A 16,510-nucleotide genomic window follows, 5' to 3' on the forward strand; every position below is an offset into this window, starting at 1 on the left:
TTTGCAATCTAAATTTTTTCGGGACCAAAAATTTATTTGACCCAAAAATATATTATCGGGAATTAAAATCTTCAAACGTAGAATCAATTTGCTACAAGATAATTGTTACAAGAGTTATTAACATCAACTTGTTAGGATTAAGATCTTCAAACATATAACATCAATTTGCTATAAGATAGTTGTTACAACTAACAAGAGTTATTAACATTAACTTGTTAGGACTTAGGAGGGATCCTAATACTACCGGGTTGACATGCTTGATGCTTATCAACATTGACAAACTGCAAATGGGTCAAATTTGGTACCTAATGTAATATATTAACTGAATTGTGAGTAGCGAAGAAGGTGCTAGCCTTATGTCACACTTCATAGTTGGCTATAGTTAAGTATTAACTACAGTTGTTAACCTTAATTCTACATAGTCCCTAATCCCTTGCTCTTTCTTCTCTCTCATTAACCGACTCACTATACAGTCACATAGCTATAGATATATGGATACGAACAAAGGCAATTGGGAGAAATAAACACATAGCTAGGGAGGTGTCTATCCAATATCCATAGACCATAGTTCAATAGTTCTATCTATATATTTATAGCTATAGCATAAATTTCCATCTCACATAATTCCAACTATTTTTTGGTTGAGTGAATTCACTCAAATCGTATATTATAAATCTCACGTTCAATAGAACAAAAATAAAGAAATAAATTAAATGTTATACTTTAGTTATGATTTTCTTCCACTTAATTAAATTAATTAGTCTTTTAGGTTGTGAGTACATAATTTTGCTTCACTCCTTAATCTAAAGGAAATTAAGCAACAGTTACGGTCTTATGCAACAACTGTGCTAAAATGCAAGATTAGTAAATAGATATTCCAAATATTTTATGAAGAAAACTTCAAAGGAAAAAGTAAATAGATTTATATTTCTTAAAAAAATTTAAAAGCATTTAATACTACATAAAAGGAATGGTATATAAAAATTATTATATCAAACACATCATTAACATTTATTATTTTTGTCTATTCTTTTCTCTCTATCATATAATGTATCACCTATATATATGCATGTTTATACTTCTTCCTTTCTCCCTCCATGTGTTAGGTATCCATGGATGATATTCCTAATACTTTATTTATCTAGTAAAAGAATTTTTAATAAGAGTTGCTTATGTGATTTTTAAACTTAAGAACTAGTTTTTATCATTATAATATTTGATGTGACAATTCTTATATAAGAACTGATGCTTTTGTAAGCAATTGTTCTTAACAATCCTTAAGAATTGTGAGAAAACCATAAGATTTATTTGAAGTTATTAAAAATTATACCATGGAGAGAAAACTTGTTAGAATGATTAAATCTCATGCGACTAATTAGCTTGTAGGGCCAAAAAGCAAAGCAAGTTAAAGAACTCAACCATGCTTATGTCATTGGAAATGCTCTAAGTAGAAAGATATTATAAAAAATTAATTTTGTTCATGTATTAATACTAAAAATCCAACTTGTTAGTCAATGCATATACGCGACAGCCAAAATCATTAAATTTTACTATCAAGTTGTAACATTTATGAATAGTTGGCTACTTTCAAGGCATGGACCGACCATCTCAAGGCATCTAGTCTCTAAGTTTTTTTTTTTTTTTTATCAAATACTCTTAACTATTAAAAGAAATAAGTATAAAAATAATTTTTTAATTATAATATAATTAAGCATTTCATTTTTCATTCAGAACGCCATGCATGTTTTTATTTCCTACCTTAGTTAATATTTTAAGGATATTTATTAATAAATATCTTAAAATTTCATAGTTAAGGTAAAAGAAAGATAATGCACACGAATTATTTCATTTTTGTTTTTTTAAATATTAATTATTAATTTATTAATTTTTGTTAGTAGAAAGATTAGATTCACAATCTTTTTCTTTTTTCTTTCCTTCTTAATCATTCAATCAACCTTATATCTTTATTATCTCATTTTTGTAATTGATGTTTTGCTGATAAATAATAGTTAAAGAATTTAAAATTAAAATTAAAATTAAAATATTTATCTCATTAAGAATGAAACAAAATCATTAATTATTGTTAAACAATTTTGACTTAATATCTTTGAATACTTATCAACAAAACTTTAAAATATAATTACATTTAGTAGTGAATTTATTTTCTACTATATATCGTTCAAAATGTTATTTTCATTAATAAGTTTGCACATTTTATTTAGTAAAAATATTTTAAAGATGAATCTGATCATGAAATTGAAAGAATTAATATATTCTCAATTTCTTAAAATGCCGTACGTATAAAATGAAACAAAATTCATTATTCTTAATAAATGGAGGATAGCGAGACTTAGCGTGATGAAGCTGGCGTCCATTGGATTCATGTCATTTTCTCGTTAACTTTTTACTTTCGAATTCGAATTCCCCGTTGTTCCAGGTACCTGCAAATTTTAATTTTGTGTGGTACTCGGCTTTTCAATTTTTGCGGAACACTAACAGCCATGGAAAAAGTAAACGCAGGGAGTGCTATAGAAGAAGGTTAGGCCATCTCCATTTTAACTATTTTTTCTTCTTTTTTTCAGTTTTGAGGTACTTAAATGTAAGGAAAGAGTAAAAGCAGGGAGTGCTTTAAAAGAGGGTTAGGCCTTCTCCATCTAAGTTTCTAACGATAAGTTTTTTCATTTTTGAGGTACTTAAATGCAAGGATGGTGACAAGTTGAGTTGGTTAGGGTTTAGGAATATTTATATCGATCTATCGACCAATGTTAATCGATTTGGGTAGGATTGGATTTTTTAAAATCTTTTTGTTCTTGATTCTTGAACCAAACCAATCCTTTGGATTGGGTCCTAAGTCACTTAATAAAATAAAAAATGGAAAATATAATATAGAATGAAAGGAAAGAATGAATTTAAGGTCGAAATTATAAAATTACACAATACAAAAATCATAGAATTAACCATTATAAAAAAATAAATTTGAAGAATAAATGTCAGGTGGAATAAAAAAGAATCTCTATAATATATAATAATCAAAGAAAATTTGTAGAAATTGAATATCAAATAATCGCACCAGCGATCTCCACAGTTGATGGAAACCATTTGCTAACAATATCAATGATAAATTTCTCCATATCTCTTCTGGAATCAATAGTACACAAGGCAACAAATACACAATTGATTTCAATAACATATATAACTTGGAGAAATGGTTCTTCGGGAAGACAAACCAATTATAATTTGAGGTGAAGTCTTGTGAATAAAGTTGTGAGCATTGGACCACCAAAAACAAAAGCGCAAGTAATTAATAGAAACAAAATGTAACAAACTTGAGTAAGCGATTTCAAGCATCTAAAAAAGTCCAAATAATGCTGGCTATATTACACCAGAGTATCACCATTACTTGAAATAAAGCTTGAAGATTTGCATAATTACCATTGAAGACAAATATACAACACTGGTTGAAAATCTATGTAAAACAAAGGAAAAATGAATGAAAATGAACACTAGAGCCGGCCTATACAACAAAATTTTTCTTTAGGGTAGGTGGTAGCACTCTAATACGTAATACCATGTTAAGAAACATGGCTCACAAGAAGATGAGAAATTGTACGTTAATGATAAAATAAGAAAAAATAATTATATCAACACATTTACATAACATACTCAGAAAGTATATATAGCTGACTAGTAACTAAATTTTAACTAATTTTTGACTAATTATACCTATAAGTGGTACATTGCTAGCTAATGCCGGATTGCGATTGAATTTCACACTATATCCACGTTAATTTATTGCTCCTAACAAAAATATCCCTCATTTCAGAAGTTCCTTCTACTACTATATATAGCTTTGCTATTTTCAAAAGTTCCTCATCCTCTCGTGCACTTAACTCTTACATATATATATACACACACACAATAGTTAATTTGTTGTTGCTTCAATTCGTTTCTTGCGTCAAATTAAGTCATCTGGGGAGGCTCATAATGAATATAGGGTTAGTGGTAATAGTGGCTGTGGTATTGTGGAGTGGGGTTGCAGCTGCACAAGCACAACGAGTACCTTGCTACTTTATTTTTGGAGACTCTTCGGCAGATAATGGGAACAACAACCAGCTTTGGTCAAATGCAAGAGCTAATTACCTTCCTTATGGGATTGACTCCTCTGTTGGCCCAACTGGAAGGTTTTCCAATGGGAAAACTACTGTTGATGTAATCGGTGAGTCAGTTAATTTAGAGTGTTTTTCTTCTTCTATAAAACATAGTTACTATTCTTTTATAGTTGATATAATAATTACTTAGTTGTGCCTTGGTGACTTGTTGGTCATGAGTTCGAATCCGAAAACAGCCTCTTTGCATATGCAAGGGTAAGACTGCGTACAACATCCATCCCCAATACCTTCGCATAGCGAAGAGCCTCTGGACAATGGGGTACGAAGTTTTATAATAATTACTTAGTTGTTAAAATTCAAACGTATTTTTAATTAGCTTATAAAAATTGCAAGTTACTTGAGAAGAATATAAGCATAGTATCATACTGTTAATAAAATCAAGCCAGCTGAGTTTGAGAAAAAAAAAATTGAAGAGAATAAAATAATTAAGATTATAACGTATAAATTAAATATAATGATTTTTTTATGATACCATTTTTATGAGTGATTTTGAGTATTTAATAATACTATTCAATTATTGATTATTTTCTTAATTGATTAACTTTTTATATTATCAAAGTATTTTTTTTATAATAGAATCCTTAGTTATTTATTTATTTATTTAAACTCGTATACCCCTTATTTGTTACTGAATACAAAAATGAACTTATCTGTAAATTATTTTTGTGAAAAAAATTACAAGACACGTTAATTTTTTTTTAATTCAAAATAAAATGTATAAAAATATGCAGAAAATATTGCTTTTTTAAATGATTTTTCCATGAATTTTAAAAAATATAGAGATTGATCAGGGGGTCATGCTCCTATACCCACAATGAAACATACTCCAACGTATTGATTACAATATTAACTCTTAAAACTTGTTTCACATGTACATCACTATACTTAGTATTAGGTATGATAATTAAATTCGAATTTGCATATACCTGTAAGCTATCTAATTCTGATTCGATTTTGATGGAAAAAGTATAGTATTTGACTGGAAGTACAATAATAAATTACACCTTGAATATAATGTATTTTAATTAAGAAGATATGGCAATACTCCCTTTGAGTTACTCCACTTTAGGGGTAAGCCTACCCCTGGAGGAATACCAAGCACATCGGTTTCTTTGGTTGCATTGATTTACTTTGGACTAAGAGCTAAGTGGTAGAAGGCAAGTAAAGAAGCAAAGGGCATACCACTAGAAAAATAAACTGTCTCATCAGATATTTTTTAACCAGAAATGTTGATTCAGTAATAAAAAGAAACGAGATGAAAGTAGGAGCTATATACATATATATATGTAAGTATATGAAATAATTTATAACTTTAATTTCTCTTGAGATTTAACAGCTGAGCTTTTGGGGTTGGCCGGTTTCATACGTCCCTATGCAAGTGCTGGAGCCCGAGACATATTTTACGGAGTCAATTATGCTTCAGCAGCTTCCGGAATTAGAGACGAAACTGGACAACAATTGGTACGAGTTATTTAGTTAATTTGGCTTATAACTTGTTTTTTCTTCACTAATTTGGTAACCATAGGGTTATTATTTGCTCTAAAAAATCATTTTTGTTTTATACAATATTGTAGGGAAGCCGTATCAGTCTTAGAGGGCAGGTGCAAAACCACATAAGGACGGCGTACCAGATGTTAAATTCACTGGGAGATGTGAACAGAACTTTAACTTACCTGGGCAGGTGCATTTATTCAATTGGAGTGGGTGGCGATGATTATCTTAACAACTATTTCATGCCTCAATTCTATCCCACCAGCAGGCAGTACACACCAGAGCAGTATGCTAATCTTCTTCTCCAATCATATGCTCAACTACTCGAGGTTAGTCTCGCTTTCATCACGACTACTGTTTTCAATTATCGTGTGCAAAAATGAACCAAACTGTTTTGCTGGAATCCCTAAACAGCTTGATTCAAACTAGTTTATATGCACCTCCTACTTCCAATTAGTCATTCTTTGTTACAAAGTCTAAAAATATTGGAAAATGTTTAATGAATACACAAAGGCCAAAAACCTATTTAACACCTAGAGAGAGAAAAAAAAGAAAAAATATAAATATAATAAGATTTATGATATAATTGAAAGATAAAGAAAAATGAAAGGTATTAACAAAATATTTAAAATAAATGATGGTTCATGTATTATTATTAAAAAACAACATTAATAAATAGTGTTAAGTGTACTTATCATCTACCTTCTTTTTAAATTTCACAATTTTTATTCCACAAATTTGATCCAGTATTAATTGTGAAATTTTGCTGCATTTTGTAACGTCTATTATTTAATAGAAATATAGACAAGACATGAGGTGCATTGTGACGTTGTGCTGACACGACACTCTAGTCCAATGTCATTATTTTAGCATTTTTATTAAATATTAGATGTTAAGTTAATAAAAAACTAAAATTTCATAATTAGTGGAAATCAAATTTGAAAAAAATGCAATTAAGCCTTATACACATAAACAACCGCAAGGACACAAGAGAAAATAAATGATTATTTTGTGCTTGTGATCCAGGTTCTGTACAACTATGGGGCAAGGAAAATGGTATTATTTGGGATTAGTCCGATAGGTTGCACCCCTTATGCATTGGCTCAAAGCAGCCCAGATGGTAGAACATGTGTGGAAAGACTGAATTCTGCAACCCAATTATTCAACACCGGATTGAGATCTCTTGTTGATCAACTCAACAACCGGATTCCGAATGCAAGATTCATCTATGTAAACGTTTATGGTATCATGCAAAATATCATAAGCAACCCATCGTCCTTTGGTAATAATTTTTTGCCTAAAATATTTGCTATTTGATCGATCGAGAGTCAAATTTTGGACACAGTTGGTGCTTATTTTGTTCCCATGCATGTGGTCTCAAATTTTTAGGTGTCAGAGTCACAAATGTTGGGTGCTGTAGGGTAGCAAGCAACAACGGTCAAAGTACATGTGTGCCCCTGCAAACCCCATGCTTGAACAGGAACGAGTACCTGTATTGGGATGCATCTAATCCAACAGAGACCGCCAATACTATCATTGCTAGGAGAGCTTACAATGCTCAATCTACATCGGATGCTTTCCCTATTGATATTAATCGCTTAGCTCAGATCTAAATAGGGTCTAGTAGTGGCAATAAGCTCTAGTAGTTGCAATAAGCGGTGCCATAATAACAGTGACTGACTGTAATGTGTAATTTTTGGAGAAGAAAATGATATTTTTTAATTGAGTTTAATGTTGATGCACTATATTGTTACTTAATCATAGATAACAGTTTAAGTCATTTAATTATAAATCACAGTTTAAATATTACTTTAAGATAATTATTTTAAAAGTTAATAAATTTATCATATATAATAGATTTTGATTAAATGATGTTATAAAATTTTTTTTATAACGTGAGTACATATTTTTTTCTCTTTTTAATTACTGATTGATTGATTAGAATTGTATGAGAAAATTATATAACCAGAGCTAATTAGGGAAGATCTTATCTACTTTGATTATAAAATAAATATAAGGATACTATGGGGGAGAAAATAAGAAATAATCAAATAATTAAGATCATATTACTTTGAATAATTTGATCTTGATCTTATTCTTTACTATCTAATTTTTCTAGAGCTTTTATTTAAAACTTAAAATAAAAACACATACAACTATCAACTAAACTCCCTAAATTGGTGTATAGATGTTCAATTTAATTGCTTATAAAGAATTCAAAACTTAGGTCTATATAGTCTTTTTGTAATAATGTTTGTCATTTGTTGTAAAGTACCAACAAATGACAAACAAATTAGGTCAAAATTCACCTACTCATTTATAAAATGTCTATCAATACCTATATATGTTTGATTTGATGGTATTAAATTATGTCATGCTATCATAATAAATACTCATTTCAATGTTGTAATTGCAATACAACTTCATATGGGAGAGTCACATGAATTTGTATCTCATAATTTTTTAAGCCATAGAATTTTCCAAACTCTATGTCATTGTCCTATACTCAATCTTGTATTACTTTTAGTCACAACATTTTGTTTTTTTTCTTCTCCAAGTAACCGAATTTTCCAAACAAATTAATGTACAATAACTAGATGTTGACTTTCAGTTAGTAATGAATCCAATACAGTTTGCATATCTAAACACTCAATGCCTAACTGCTCAATTTTCTTAAAATCAATCCTCTATCCATAACACATTTCAAATACCCCAAAATCCTTTATATCGTCTTTAGGTGTTCTTCATATATGTGGAGTGCATGCGTTGACTTGCTAAACTTATTGCAAAGGCTATATATGATCGGGAATGAGATAAATAAATAATCCGTCCACTATTTTTTGGTACTAAGTTATATCTACTAGATTGTCTTCACTTCCAAGTTTTTGATTAAGATCTATAGGAGTTTTAGCCGACATGCGAACCATCATAGTTTTCTTGAGAAGATTTGGAAAATACTTTCCGTGACATAAAAATTCCTTTCTTTTGAACTTGAAATTAACCTCCACCTTCAAGACTCCAAAACATATTGTAATGTCGTCGCGCACATTCATTTTTCTCCTCATATAAGAATGTTTGACAAATGTTATATGCTCACTTTGACATCATTGAACAAGCTTGCTTCTTAACAAAATTGGGGAAATTAAAGCTCTCAAACTAAGCTCTAAGTGATTGTTTCAATTCATAGAGATTTTTGAAGCCTGAATACTTTTTTTTTTTGGTTAACACGTGATTCAAAATCCAAGGATTCATCCACATAGACTTTTTCCTCCAAATCTCCATTTAAAAAGGAATTCTTCACATTTAGCTATTGTAATGGCCAATTTGCAAGTAATGACGAAAGAACTCTAATTGCAACTAATGGGCAATTTATAAATCTCTAGTATAATCTCCATGTCCATACTTGGTTAATGGTTAGTTTAGTCACACCATTTTATATTGACATGGAGTATGGACTACATTACAATTGGTGCTCAATGTATCACGGACGCAAAATGTCAACGACAACATGCTCAAAGCTGCATGGAGAGTTTTTGCTTGACCAAGTATTTTAGACTTTTTGCTTTAAATGCACAATAGTCGGTATGACGGCCCAAATCATTGAATTTTACTACTAATCTACTTACAATTATGATTACTTGACAACTTCCAAGCCATCCACCCACCGTCTCAATTATATTTTTTTTATCAAATACTTTTAAGTGTTAAAAGAAGTAAGTATATAGATTTTTTTTAATTATATACCTTAATAAGTTAGGAGTATTTCATTTTATCAGAATCCTCCGTCCGCATCCATGCTAACTGTCTTATAATTTGGCCATACGAACTGGGTTTGATCCTGATTAAAAAAATTATTTATTTTTCACTCAAAATATTATGCCTTTTATGGAATATTTTAGAAACTGGGAGTAGATTAGCGACTTAGCGGGATGAAGCTGTCCTCCATTGGATATCTATTTCATTTTCTTGTCAACTTTGGTCGAATTAATTCCCCACTGTTTCAGATACCGCTGCAAACATTAATTTTCTTTTCCAAATTCAAAATTGTTTGGTACTCTCTGTCTTCCATTTTCTGCAGAGCTCTAACAGCAGAAGGCTAGGGAAAGTAAACATATGCAGGAAGTGCCAGAAAAGAAGGTCATCCATCGATAGATATAAATATATAGAGAAATAGAGAGAATTATTAGTTTATCAAATTTTATAAAATGATGTATTCATTAACTTTTATTTGGTTAATTTTGGTCCCTATATATTGTTTTTATCTTAAATTGTTTTGGTCGTTATAAATTTATTTTTTCCAAATGGACCTTGTAAAATTCTTCTTTTTGTTTCGATCAATGCTATTTTGTTTTATTAATCCTTTAATATATATCCATCTTTCATTTTAGTCACTATAATAGTTGTTTTTTTTATGCTTGTCACTGTAATAATTTGTTCATTTTGAATAAATCTCTTTGAATAATATTTAAGGACTAAAAACTAAAATACAAGGACTAAAGTAAATAACAAGAACAAAAAAATAAAATACAAGGACTATTTAAAAAAAACAATTCTATAAGTACCAAAATCAAATAAAAGCAGTCTATTTGATAAGAGAATTACAGAGATAAAAACATTTTTAAACGTACACTTTATACCCGTTAAAAAAACTAATAGAAAGTAAAAATTATAGACGTATAACAAATTTAATAATTTGTAACTATATTTAAACATTCCTTAAATGTTCTTAATGTTGTGTTTTGTTTCAGGAAGTAAGCTAGCTAAATCCTTACAGTTTTATTAAAAAAAAAAAAAAGAGCAGAAGGAAAATGATTGACGTTGATTTGAGATTCATATCGTCGTATATCTTCTATATGAACATTAGTGCCGATTGAACGCAGCCAATAACTAAGAAATAAGTGTTTAGACCATATATTGAATGCCCTTAATTAGGAAAGTGACTCGTTTCATATATAAGGTCTTCTATTTGGCTAAATTTACTTAATTTATCTACAGTGGTATGTACTATTGCAGTCATAATTTGGACCCACTGGGGCCTGGTCTTGTGAAGAGTTTATGAGTTCAAACTCCATTATGAATTTGTGATTGTCACCGTATACAAAAATAAATGAATTGCATTCATAATTGGGAGTTGAATTCTGATCATCGCATGCACTTGTGCTTGTAGTCCACGCATCCCGAATGCAGTACTGCAGATGTGATTGCAGAAACATTTGTGCAAAAACTATTTGCGCGTAAATTTTTTTGTAGGTAGTAATTGAACTTAATTATAATATAACTCATGCAAATGTTTAACTAATTAAGTCCTTATTTGCGCGAGCAAGTTGGGTTTTAAATTAAATTATCTACAATTGTGTAACATTGATTTTTAATTCATAAATTAAAAAAAAGGTTTTGTTGGAGTATATCTGTAGATAATTGGCAGAAAAACCTCCACACTCGGCAGGCCGAATCTATGTCTGGCAACGGAAAAGGATAATTTTTTTTTACACTTTTTTTAGTCTTCAATTACTATATTTTTTTAATTTTCCTTTACACCTAGTCTACAATTATCATCTCTCCCATCACACTATTAATTGAAATATATATTATCATAGTACTAACTTAATTTTCCAAGTTTAGAACATAACTCGATCAGTTATTACTCAACTTTCATTAAAAACCTTCATGCCACGTCGTGCCCAATTAATACGATGATGAGTGATGTTCACCCTACACCAGTCATGAACATCTCTACGCAGCTGAAATGTGAAAATAGCAAAATGACAAGTGGCGATATAATTTAATGTGCGCATGCCACTAATTGTGAAAATATCATTCATATATATAAGCCATCTAGCATTTTTCTCTTTTCCTGGTAAAACAAATTATGCAAAATTTTATGGTGATCTTGTAATGCCTGAATTCCCATCACTGCAAAAACGCAATTAATTTCACATTAAAGACTTGAGAAAAAGGTGATGGCATTGGTACACGGCTAATGCCAGGATTGTCGTCATTGATTTTCACATTATGTCTGCGTGAATTTAATGCTGTAGATTTTGGTCATGCTGACCTATTAAATTTCTGTTCATTTTTGTTTCTGATACATTAACTGTTTATTATTCTTATAAATAGACTTTACATTTTACATATTATTTTAGACATTATAATGTGAATTTGTATTCATCAATCAAGAAAGTGTTTTGATTAATTATATTCTGAAAAGAATTCAGAATAAATTGATGTGACGAGCCTGCAACAAAAAATCATGGTATCTATGAAGTTAAAAAATTGACAGGCGAAAATGATTTTGGTTTATGACAATTGAAGATGAGAATATTTCTTGTAGGATCCCAATGCAATCATCTTAAGTCTTGGAGACAAGGTATTAAGACAGATCTTGAAAGAGAAGACAACAATTGGAATTAGGCCGAAACTAGAAGGTTTGTATATGACCAAATCTTTGGTAAATTATCTTTATCTTAAACAAGCCTTATATTCATTCAAGATGCAAGAAGATAGAATTGTGGAATCTCAATTGGATGTCTTCAATAAACTGATTCTTCAATAAATGATTATGGATTAGATTTGTGCTGGTAATTAGAAACTGGAATAAGGTTCATAAATTTAAAACTGAATTGTTTTTTGCTTGTGATTCATATTATGTACAACTATGGGGCAAGAAAAAATGGCCTTATTTTGGGGTTGGCCAAATAGGTTGCAGCCCTAATGCACTGGCCGTCTGGCCCAGAACAGCTCATATGGTAGAACATGTGTGGCAAGAATCAATTCAGCAAACCAATTATTCAACAACGGATTGAGATCTCTTGTTGATCAACTCAACAACCAGCTTACGGATGCAAGATTCATCTATACAAACGTTTATGGTATCTTTCAAGATGTCTTAAGCAACCCATCTTCCTATGGTAATTATTTTCTGCCTATCTAGAACATTTGGTAATTTGTTGAGAGTCAAAATTTGGACACAGTTTATGCTCATTTTGTTCCAATGTTGTCTTAAATTTTCAGGATTTAGGGTCACAAATGCTGGATGCTGTGGGGTAGGAAGGAACAATGGTCAAGTTACATGCCTGCCTCTGCAAACCCCATGCAGGAACAGGAATGCTTTCCTGTTTTGGGATGCATTTCATCCAACTGAGGCTGCCAATACTATCATTGGTAGGAGAGCTTACAATGCTCATTCTGCATCAGATGCTTACCCTGTTGATATCAATCGCTTAGCTCAGATCTAAGATTCTAATTTAAAGAGGGTCTTGTTGTGGCAATAAGCTATGCCACAATAACTATAATTGTAATGTTTGTGAGGTCTTAGCTTCTTTTTCTTATTCAGATTTTAAATGTGTGTTCACAAGTCTAAGTGTAATTTGGCATTAAAATTTTGGTCAAGATTTGCATATTGGCAGTGAGTACTTGTTGGCTGATAATATATATTTTCATCCAAAGTGAATAAAATGACAAGAAATTATTTGCTCTCAGACTTCTTAAAATAAAGAAATTGCTTTCTGTCTAAAATATTTCCTGACCATTTTTTTTATTAGTTGCGTGTTTTAATATTTGATAATACAAACACTTCATTTTCAAAAATAATGTATCAAAAGAAAACATCATTTTCAGAATAATATGTAAGGTAAAATATATTTTTATTCCTTCAAAATATAGTTAATTTTATTTTTAGTTCCTCATAAATTTCTCATAAATTTTTCAAGCACTTGTGATCTCATATTTTTTTTCATAATGTTTAAATTAAATAATTTTTGAAAATATTAATTTATTGTTTAAATTAAATTAAATAATTAAAAATATTAATTTAATTAATTAAACAATTTAATAATTTGATTATGTGTCACACATTCCACATTACTAAGCCACATCACAATTACTGATGTATTAAAGAGTTGTTGTGAAATAAGCAATTAGTGTTTATAAGATAATGATAATGTTCTATATCTTCAATGGAAGTATTATATGAGTTGTTTAAATTTAAGTAATATTGTTTAATTTTTTTACTGGAGCATATAACATGAGCTGTTTATATAAATAATAGTTGTTTAACAAATTTATATTATAAATAAAATATTTTTTTAAGTGTCATAGGATGTACAAAATTAAATAATCACTCACTTTAACAACCTTAATATTAAAGTAAGTTTCATATAAAATGTTTAAATTTATATGAAATTATAAAATCTCACACTATGACAAACAACTCATCTAAACAATTATACATACTAAATGCCATAAGGATACTTATGGACTTGATGTTATAGAAAGAATAAATATATGTTTCAAAGTGCTATTAAAACCGTGATTAATATTATACAAAACTTTAAACCTAGTGCGACTTGAAAGTTGAATCCATCTTATTAGTATACAAAAATAGGCAATCATTTATATAGTAATTAACTTTGAGACAATAAAAGCATGAATCCGAAAATGTTTACTTTCGGTAGTGTTGAATCTGGATCCAACTAATTAGCCATCTATCATATCCTGGATGCAGTATATAATTATATAAAAAAGAGTTTAATGATAATATATTGATCCTCATAACTTAAAATAATTTTATATTATTATTTTATCAGAAATTATCATTTGTATAATTTTAAAAATAATTTTTAAAAAATTAATAAATTTATCATAAATAATAGACTATGATTAGGTAATAGTATAAAATTAATAAATATTTTTTTTACTCTTATTAAAGAATGGTTTGTGATGGCAGAAACTACATGATAACTTTGGGGCAAGAAAATTGGCGCTAGTTGGGGTGGCTGAAATAGGCTAGCTTGTATTGATCTAAATAAGTGCCGATCAGTTCAATCCGGCAAAACAAATGTATATTTCACACTCATTAAATAGTCTTGTGTGCGTTTTCTTTGTTACCGCCTATAAAATAAATGTACGACACAACCCTAATGATTATCAATGTTATTAAATTCTAGGGTAAATTATACTCTCTTTATTTGAAAATGTGAGTATTATATTTTTTTTAAATGTATGAAATATTTTTTTTTTCTTTGACTGGAAAAAGTATTGATAACACATTCTTAATCACATTTCTTTTAACATTTTTTTTAATTATTGGTTCAAATTTATTGATAATTACTAAATCATTAATAAAGCTCATTCAATAAAAAATGAGACTTTCAATTATTATTTTTTTAAAATTCAACCAATAATAAAGAATATGTTAATAAATGTGTGACTGAGAATATATTGCTAGCATTTCTCATATATTTTTTAGTTTATTTAACTTAAGATATTAAAGAATATTTTCCAAGTAAGTTACACTTTCTTTCTCCCTAAGAAATACGAGTACTGCATTATTCTTTTCTTTTATGTTTTTTTTAGGCCTTCTTTTCTCTTATGTTGAAATTTAGTGCATTTAATTTAATACCGTTAAAAATATTCTCTAAAAATCAGAATATGTTTTTACTTGAAATATATACTAAAATATTTTTAATTTATCAAGTCACTTGACTCACTCGATACTCTAACATTGGGTCGAGTAACATGTAGTTTTATAATATAAAAAAAATCTACAAATATAATAACGAATTATTTTCACTTAAAATATTAATATTTTAATAGAAATGAACAGTTTTTTTTATAGAAATATAAAAAATGTAAAATGGTGTGTGATACATTTTCGTCTATTAAAAATTATATTTTTAAAATAAAAAAGAAAAATTATATTATTTAAATATCTCATGTAACAGAGTGTAATGGGTTTCTAGTCATAAAATTATTTTTAATAAAAAAAAGTAAAACATTATGCATAAGATATTTATATTTGTCAAGGATGATAATGTATATTTTAACACGAGTAAAAGACAGTGTAATACATCTCCAAGGCTATTTTCGTTTCCGATGATGAAGAAGAAGAAAGTCTCTCATCGATTTGAAGAGAGAAAAACTTAACTTTCACTTGTTCGTTTGCATTAGAGGAGAAGAAATGAATAGTCATTTTTTGTACGATTAATGTGGGGTATGTGACTTTGCATTTCTCCACAAAATAGATGCGATTTGCCAAAAAAAAAAATGAAAGTGGAGTGCACTTTTTCCAAATTACCCTTGTGTGTTAAGAGAGAGAAACATAACAATATATTCGAATATGATGTTTTTATTTGAATAAGTGCTACACAAATTCAAATATGACTTGTGCAAATTCAATTAATGTACACATATTTGAATATTGGCCTAACTTTATATTCAAATATGAAATGACTTATTTGAATACATTGTCCAAAAATCAGGCATATACACGAGTATATTGGAATTTCACAAATATTTTATTTAAATTTTTTATTTTATAATCTATCACATTACTTTCTTTCTTCTCATTTCACCTTTTTTTTTTCATTTCTACCAAAAATCCACACTTTCCATTCTCTTTTATCTCTTTTTTTTTCCCTTTTTTATTCATTTTGTTTCCTCACATTTTCATTTTTCTTCGAACACAGGATAAGAGCAAGGTTGACCCAAGCATAAGGTTAGATAAGGCCATATGTTTTAATCCATTATCTTCAAGCACTTGAAAAAAAAAATCGATTAACCTTTTTTTTAAGAATTGCAACACCCATAATAATTTATTTTAATTGCTCTATAACCAAAAATACAATTTTCAAACACCTCAAAATCGATTTTCAAGTGCAGACAATCGATTTATTTTTTCAAGTGCAGGACAATCAATTTTCAGAATATGAAAATCGATCGTTTTAATCAAATAAATTAGTTATTCTTTTTTTATCTCAAACTTATTACTCTAATTAAATCCATTTTATTTCTTTCCTATTCCTATCCATCATATTTCTCACTTTTTGCCCCTCCTCCAAACACACCCCACA

At 29.1% G+C, this 16,510-nt stretch overlaps 1 protein-coding gene and 1 pseudogene across 1 annotated transcript; both read left to right on the forward strand.

Moving 5' to 3' along the window:
• Window positions 1-3,858: 3,858 nt before the first annotated feature.
• Window positions 3,859-7,402, forward strand: LOC100793590 (GDSL esterase/lipase). The gene is made up of 5 exons (NM_001369321.1): window positions 3,859-4,216; window positions 5,506-5,630; window positions 5,744-5,989; window positions 6,687-6,942; window positions 7,050-7,402. The coding sequence occupies exons 1-5, from the start codon at window positions 3,985-3,987 to the stop codon at window positions 7,271-7,273; spliced, it is 1,083 nt and encodes a 360-aa protein (NP_001356250.1). The 5' UTR covers window positions 3,859-3,984; the 3' UTR covers window positions 7,274-7,402.
• A 4,903-nt stretch (window positions 7,403-12,305) lies between these two features.
• On the forward strand, window positions 12,306-12,895 carry LOC121173323 (GDSL esterase/lipase At1g29670-like; annotated as a pseudogene).
• Window positions 12,896-16,510: the final 3,615 nt, after the last annotated feature.

Source organism: Glycine max, chromosome 13, assembly GCF_000004515.6.
Source record: "Glycine max cultivar Williams 82 chromosome 13, Glycine_max_v4.0, whole genome shotgun sequence".
NCBI classification, from domain to species: Eukaryota; Viridiplantae; Streptophyta; class Magnoliopsida; order Fabales; family Fabaceae; genus Glycine; species Glycine max.

Bases quoted from the DNA above. Each gene is read 5' to 3' on its own strand.
- LOC100793590 (NM_001369321.1), top strand. From the start codon at position 3,985: ATGAATATAGGGTTAGTGGTAATAGTGGCTGTGGTATTGTGGAGTGGG. The intron at 5,990-6,686 runs GTTAGTCTCGCT...CTTGTGATCCAG, and splicing joins CATATGCTCAACTACTCGAG to GTTCTGTACAACTATGGGGC. The intron at 6,943-7,049 runs GTAATAATTTTT...TCAAATTTTTAG, and splicing joins AAGCAACCCATCGTCCTTTG to GTGTCAGAGTCACAAATGTT.